The sequence below is a fragment of the Liolophura sinensis genome, chromosome 8, assembly GCF_032854445.1.
Source record: "Liolophura sinensis isolate JHLJ2023 chromosome 8, CUHK_Ljap_v2, whole genome shotgun sequence".
Taxonomy (NCBI): domain Eukaryota; kingdom Metazoa; phylum Mollusca; class Polyplacophora; order Chitonida; family Chitonidae; genus Liolophura; species Liolophura sinensis.
The window spans coordinates 48,032,840-48,040,637 of NC_088302.1; the positions used below are offsets into that span (position 1 = coordinate 48,032,840).

Consider the following 7,798-nt stretch of genomic DNA (forward strand, 5'->3'; position numbering starts at 1 on the left):
GACAAGTGCTCATTGCCTAAGTCTCCCGGGTTGGTCACTGCAAGCTGTACAGAGGGTAAGGCTCGGGGAGTCTTGGACAGGCTGGGCAGAGAATGTCTCCCACTGCTACCCGATACTGATCGCTTAAAGCGAAAACCACTTAAAAAGAAATATTAAAAAGTTTAAATGAGACGTTAAAGGCTTTTACATAACACCACACTACATAACTCGAAACTGTTCAACTGTTTTCAATAAAAAGTAAGTCTGAGTGAATTAATGTCGTACCATTGTAGGTTGGTCAACTTCAGAACCCTACATCAAAATAAATTCTGGTTAAAACAACACAAATGAGATTTTAAATTTATTCTTACGGGTAACCTACTATCTTATAATTGAATTAAACACTATCGACAGAGGCTGAAACAGCAGATACACATTCATATTGATGATCCATCTGATTCACCACGTTCTTAAGATACTATTTACAGCACCTTTAAAATTTAGCCATCAAATTTAAATTCTGACATAAATTTAGGAGAGAGCCTAACCCTGCGGAAGGCATTTTCAATACATGCATCAAATTTAAGTTCTTAAGCTTAGGAGCCAACATATAAATCTATCTATATTACTTGTGTACTCTAAATGTAGTTCTAAATGTTTCTAACTGTATTTTGTGTTTGCTCCTCTAAAAGTATTCAAAGCTTAACCTACCCTCTTTTCACAAACTTTTCACTTTCAGCATCTGCTGCCATCTTATAACAATCTCTCTGGCAATATCCCAATCATCAACCTCTTGGCACATCATCAGACAGATACCACAGCAATCTGCATCTATGCAGCATCTATTCAAACGCTATAAAATATTTACAAATTACTCCTGATTTACAAAAAGCATCCATGGAAGTTGCTGACAGATTCTCCACCTGTAAAATAACAACAAATACAATAGCCCATTCTACGTCAAGAAAACTGAGATACATGTAAATAAAGGATATGTGTTGGGTAAGGTAAGAAGTCCATATCTAAAAGTATGCAACTTCCTTATAGCTAGTCTCCAAGGCACATTACACATGTTATGCCATCTGTAGAAGCTGGGTAGAAATTGTGAACTGACTCATGGGAAATCTAATTTAAATGGCTCATACCAGAACTGACCACACCTTGAAACCGAAACTCTGTATGTAAAAACTTGATTTTGCTAATCATTGTTGCTATGCAGTTAACAACCCATTGACTATTTAAATATTTCCAAGCGACTCTAAAACAATTACTATCAAAGACATTGTTGTCCTTTTTCAAAACACTCTGTTGTCGTAATTTTTTAAAGTGTATTTCAACACAAATGTGTTTGGAACATTTTTTCCCACCATGCATCAGCCATTTCTCAAATGTTTGCTGTGCAATTAGAGTACATGAGACAGCAAAACAGTCAGCACAGCATACATAAATTTAGTCCGAATTATCTTACTAGAGCTTGGAGCAGTTATTGTGGTAAATCTGCAGCATGCTGCAGTTCTAGTCAGAAGTCGCTTCATTTAAAATCATTAAGAGTTTTAGTGTGTATGACGCGTGTGGACGTATAAAGCTGTCCGTGGGCACACAATGGCAGGAACAAGTCAAGCATGATCGAGGTGTTGAAAACATGAAATATCGTTCAAAATGAATTTATTTATTTCAGTGGTATTTTACGCCGTACTCAAGAATATTTCACTTATACGACAGCGGCCAGCATTATGGTGGGAGGAAACCGGGCACAGCCCAGGGGAAACCCACAACCATCCGCAGGTTGCTGACAGACCTTCCCACTTCCGGCTGGAGAGGAAGCCAGCATGAGCTGGACTTGAACTCACAGCGACCACATTGGTGAGAGACTCCTAGGTCATTACGCTGCGCTAGCGCGCTAACCGACTGAGCCATGGAGGCCCCTCGTTCAAAATGAACTTACCAGGCAAAAAAAAATAACTGTGGGCAAGGAGGGAATGCCTACAAGTGCTTGGATGTAGGTGGTAAGGTTGGTTATTTAGTGTTGGAACCATTATTCGGAAACTTTTAAAAACAGTGACTTCTGACTAGAAGCTTGCAGTCAGACTTATCACTCCCATGTAGATTGCTAACCGTTAACTGCGCGACAAAAGTGTGTTGGTGCAAGTAAAACGCATGTCCACTGTCTTGACATCTTGTAGTTAATTCAGAACAATGCAGGATGAATGGAAATTGTGCTACAAACTAGTTTGATTTTAGAATCAGAAGAAAGTCTGCTTTCAACAATAGAAATTGTTGAAAATGGACCTCGACGTTAATTTAATTGAACTAGAGGTTACACAACAGTCCAGTTTGTCACCTGTTCAGATATCAGTATGAAAGTAGATTTCTATTTGATGTACCCCAGAGTCACAAATTAAATCAAAATACATCCACCTGGATGCTACATTCACGCTAATCCAAATATCAGCAGGTCATTGAACGGTGTAACGAAAACCAGGACCTATATAACTTCCATAATCTTGTACCAAATGACAAGAACTGAACACTAAATTAACAAATGTCCTTCTTCAACAGATAAATCAGTTAACTCACAAGCATACTTCAGTAATACATACTCTTACCAAACGGAAAAGCAACTTTGATCAAAATAACTATGATAAATTGCTTAAATTAAATTTTGTTTCTCCCGCCTTCACTTTCCGGACATCGATCACACCAAGGACATGCGCATAACTGTTTGTGGTAGCAGCTTCCTTTTACAGCCATATCAGAAAGCAGAAAATCTCGGTATGAAACACTTCAGCTAACAATCTTCGTTCATCACCAGATTATGAACAAGAATTTCATTATTCTACATCATTTCTGAAATAAACAAACTTTCATGAACATAGGACAACTGTTATTTTAACTTTAAACTTGGTGTGAAAACATGAATAAGTGCTTGAACGAAGACTTGTCATCTGAGTGAGAAACATAACGTGTGTACTAACGAAAGAAACGTACCGCAGTTACAGTGAAACGTATCTCCCAGTTAACATTGTGCCAAGACGTTAATGTACAGGAGCAACATTTCTGAAGCATTAAGTCGAAAAGTTCATGACGAGAGGCAAAGAAAATATGTAGTGTAATGTCACTGATGTGTACGATGAAGCTGTTTGGATTAACGAGCGAACAGTTGTGCAACAACAACATCAATGATAGATAAATATGTGAACAAAATCACAGTGGAACGAAATCAGCATGAAGTGGCAGCGTTTTAGGGCTATGCCTGGCGCTCAGTTGATCACCCTTAAGTGTTTACCATGTTTCTTTTGGCCCCAGGTCAGAACACTTCTACTGATATATCCTCGAATGATAGCCTCTAATGTAGGATATATGCGAGACTGCCACAGTACTATACAGGTGATCATTGAGGGCTCTGTGAATGCCCTGCATTAAGTACACACCGTCATGTTAAAGGCAACATTGAACTCCTTATTGAAAGAACAAAAAATGATCTTGTGAAAGGCTATGATAGAAACTACCTAAATTTCCCAATCTCTCTTAAAGCCTTAAAGAGATGGTACACATCTCCATTGAAGTGCATCATTGGATTTTCTCGACCAGACAGACCACGTGACATGGAAATTCTCTTTTACAGTGCATGCTCCAGTATTACAGACCTGGCCTGATAATGCGTGAAAAGCCAATCATGCATCGAGCTCCACATTTGACAAATGTTATATGAATGGTGATTGGTATTTTAATGTGCTGAACGGTTTATGCTTGAATTGTTTTTATACATGGATGAGTGCATGGATATTCAGCAATTCGGTTGAAATCCCTTGAAAGAATCCGGTTTTAAAGGAACAATACATGGTGATTTGCTTCAAGCCTGTCGTCTGCACCAAACACACGGCATGCTGAAAGAAAGAGCAAGTATCAAGAGATAAATATCCATTCTCAAGCTTTTGTTATTTGCTCTTAAATCAATAGTTACTTAAAAGAAAAAATGGCTTGTGTAGATTGCTACTTTTCTTCACTGAAATTAAACACTGAGGTTTATTTCAACACGTTAGACATTTTGATGGCTCAGTATGTATATTCAGCAGTGTAAACAAGATGCTTCAGTCTGTGATTTTGAAGTCTGGTTGGTTGAAATGTTCGGATGTGCCAAATTTCTCTTGGGCATAATATCTCACTGACTGGTAAATGTTGTAACAACAAAATCACAAAGGGTGAAAACCAGTAGAGGAGGTTTTGAGTTTGAACTCTTTTGTCGCTAGAGGTAAAAACAGTCCCACTAAGTCCAAAAGGGTAGGCAACCTTTGTTGACATCATTTTACAGATCATCTGTCTCACCATGTTCCAGAGGTACAAATGATACCTCTTTCTGTCTGGATCTTACCTCTTTCTGATGAAAGAGACGTTGAGTTCATAAGTTATCTCAGTTTTCTTTATAGTTTAATCTAAGGGGCTGTTTGTGAAGCCTTTTGTCAAATGCCTGTGTTATGCTGAATGCGATCACAGATAGTTGCCTAATACTTTTGACATGTCAAGTGTTACAGTAGGACTTTTTTACCTTAATTGGTAAAAGAGTTTGAACTCAAAACACCCCTAATGAGTAATGCTAAAGTCGTAGCAGCTTAAAGAGAGTTCAAAACATTTCAAAATGGTGGACATAGCTCATTATGGAGATACATATCTATGTCAGTGCATTTCCACTTAAAAGTTAGTTTACTTCATCGTGGCTTTCCTCCAGGCTTTGTCCAGTTTCCTCTCACCATAATGTTGGCCTCCATTATATTGGTGAAATATTTTTTAGTGCAGCATGACGCTCCAACCAGATCAAATAAATAAATATTTTACTTTAAGTAAATTCCATTTGCACAATATCTGTGAACTTGATTGTTTGGACTGAGGTCATATGCATGTGTTTGTGCTTCAGAATATGGCGATCCGCTACAACATGGCCGTTGGCCTGAACAAAGGCCACAAAGTTACAGTCAACCCAACAGGTGCCAGGAAATTGAGACAAAATCGCAACAAAGGGGTAAGAAACCGGTTATAGTTTATGGCAGAAGTGGTGCTGAGTTCAATCCTTGCTTTGCACAGAAACTAAGTGGTTGATGGCACTTGTAGGTCCATTTATGCAATCTGACCATTATTGAAGACCACCTATTCAATGACATCAGCCATGGGGAAAGTTTGGTGGTCCCTCCCGGCTGTCCGGTTCCTGCCACTGATGAAAAAATTCCTAAGTTTTGGCTTATAACAGTAAAACGGAAAAAGATCGAAGAATCCACCTGGTAATTAGTTATAAAGGACAGGTGTATTTATGGTAATGCATAATTCAGACTTCAAAGTGTTTTGGCTGGATTTTGCTGGACTGAGAATCACAGCCTCTTTTTCTGACCAAACATGTCATTTGCTGCAATACAGAGCTCTCTTTCTGGATTGTCAGTGATTTAACATCAGGATGTTAACTGTGAGAAACTACAGTGTAGGTTGTGTCACCTCGATCTCTTCATATAATATTAATTAATGTGTTCTAGACCATTTCATAAATTTCAGTGAAATATACGCCCCCCCCCCCCCCACCCGGACAATGTATAGCTCATTTGATTGCTACCACTAAAGCTCATTATATGTAAAATAGGTACAGAAATTTTCACTTCAGTATTGTGTGGTATGTTGTTGTAGATTAATCGCTATCTTCCTTTGTGTTTTCAGAGAGGCACAAAGCGTGCCAAATTTGTCCGTGATCTTGTGCGAGAAATTGCTGGCCATGCTCCATATGAAAAACGATGCATGGAATTGTTGAGGATTTCCAAGGACAAAAGAGCCTTGAAATTCTGCAAACGCCGGGTAGGTTTTCAGTTGTAAATACAGATCAAGTAATGTGAAGTTTAGACTCTCTTCATATTTTTATAGTATGGTTTCATGATTTAATTGATCTCTCTTATTCCTGTTGGAAAGCAAGCTTGAAAACCCAAGGCCATGTATATGGCCAGATAAATTTGTGCAAAGCCGTATTTAGGTCATGCCCTAATTAAGGGCAAAGATTACACTAGCATAAAGTACATGTCAGATGAAAGACCATTAAATATTTTTCGGGAAAATAGTTTGATTTATTTTTTTAGAATATTTTTCCACCTAGTAAAATGCATTTAAAACTTTGGATTCCACTGTACCCTTTTCTGACCATGTTGGGACCAGCGATCATTTCAGGTATTTGCCACTTGACACACAGATTACCATATTTCATCATTCAGAATGTATTTTTATTTAGAGACCTGAAAGCATTATGTCTCTAGTGTGTCACCTACCTAATGAAGGATGGTAGTTTTCTCCAGGCACTTTGCTTTTTTCCATTTATATGGTTGATTGTCATCATAAAAGTAAAGAAAATTCTTGAGTACAACGTTGTATGCCAGTCAAGATATCCAAACCCATGTAATTACTATATTTCACCTAAAGTTTAGCATTTTTCAAGGAAAATATTTTGGTTGATGGATTCATGCACTTTATAGTGACACTTCAGAGCCTAAAACCTTTAATGTGGACACCAAAAGTGTCATTTTAAGGCCTTTAAGTGCTTCTGAAAGTGTATATTTACATTCTAAATTTAAGGTGAAACACAATATTCATTAAAAGGAAAAGCTCTTTTTCTGACAATATTCTGCTTCTGTTTCTGACAATATTCTGCTTCTGTTTCTGACCACACTCTCTTATTTTAGGTTTTACTACATACGCCTGTTTTGTATTTGATCAATTTCTCTTGTGTATGTTTTTAGTTGGGTTCCCACATCCGTGCTAAGAGGAAGAGGGAAGAAATGCAGGCCACCCTCCAGAAGCTCAGAAAAGCCCAGAAGGAACATAAGTGATTCTAGTTTCTTGTTTCATACTAAATAAAATTCTCTGACATGGATGGCAGATGACGACTTTTGTTTTTATTGGATTTGGAGACAACACTTTCGTAAGAGTTATGGCTGTAACACCAGACCATGTTGTAGGGAAGTGTAAGGTTTTTTTCTGTTCTCATTTTCGTATTTACATAATCATGCCCATGCCATGTATCAGTGAAATTTACTATGGTGTGGCCCAAAGTACACAGAGAAATCAAGGAACAGTATTTGCACCCTAACATGTCTGAGGTTAATTCAAGTAAGTTGGTGGTGATTTGGGTATACCAAGTGGTGAAGAGGTGTATTGTATGGCTGGGTGGGACTAAGACTGGATGGGCCATTCTGTCTTGTGTGTATTGCGTGGCTTTGTGGAACCAAGACTGGAAGGGCCATTCTGTCTTGTGTGACTGGGTGGGACTTAGACCGAATGGGCCATTCTGTCTTGTGTGTGTAGTGTGGGTCTGTGGGACTAAGACCAGATGGGCCATTCTGTCTTGTGTGACTGGGTGGAACTAAGATCGAATGGGCCATTCTGTCTTATGTGTATCCTGTGGCTTTGTGGAACCAAGACCGGAGGAGTCATGCTGTCTGTATGGCTAGGTGGGACGAAGACCTTATTGGCAATGTTTTCTGTGTGTATAGCGTGACTGGGTGGGACTAAGACCGGATGGGCCAATCTGTCTTGTGTGACTGGGTGGAACTAAGATCGAATGGGCCATTTTGTCTTATGTGTATCCTGTGGCTTTGTGGAACCAAGACCGGAGGAGTCATGCTGTCTGTATGGCTAGGTGGGACAAAGACCTTATTGGCAATGTTTTCTGTGTGTATTGTGTGACTGGGTGGGACAAAGCCTCGATGGGCCATTCTGTCTTGTGTGACTGGGTGGGACTAAGAGCGAATGGGCCATTCTGTCTTGTGTATATTGTATGGCTTTGTGGAATCAAGAC

General features: G+C 38.9%; 1 protein-coding gene and 1 long non-coding RNA gene across 3 annotated transcripts; one reads left to right on the top strand and one right to left on the bottom strand.

Annotated features, from left to right (window-relative positions):
* Positions 1 to 5: 5 nt before the first annotated feature.
* Positions 6 to 2,676, bottom strand: LOC135472290 (uncharacterized). 2 transcript variants are annotated; one of them, XR_010444517.1, is made up of 3 exons: positions 2,586 to 2,676; positions 691 to 832; positions 6 to 138 (listed from the first exon to the last, which is right to left on the bottom strand). It is a non-coding gene; the product is annotated as an uncharacterized LOC135472290 (long non-coding RNA). The 2 variants fall into 2 exon arrangements; XR_010444516.1 differs by having other exon boundaries at positions 2,557 to 2,655.
* A 49-nt stretch (positions 2,677 to 2,725) lies between these two features.
* On the top strand, positions 2,726 to 6,879 carry LOC135472288 (large ribosomal subunit protein eL36-like). Its single transcript, XM_064751731.1, has 4 exons — positions 2,726 to 2,751; positions 4,892 to 4,996; positions 5,677 to 5,811; positions 6,741 to 6,879. Exons 2-4 carry the CDS (start codon positions 4,895 to 4,897, stop codon positions 6,828 to 6,830), a joined length of 327 nt encoding a protein of 108 aa, XP_064607801.1. The 5' UTR covers positions 2,726 to 2,751; positions 4,892 to 4,894; the 3' UTR covers positions 6,831 to 6,879.
* The last annotated feature ends 919 nt before the right edge of the window (positions 6,880 to 7,798 follow it).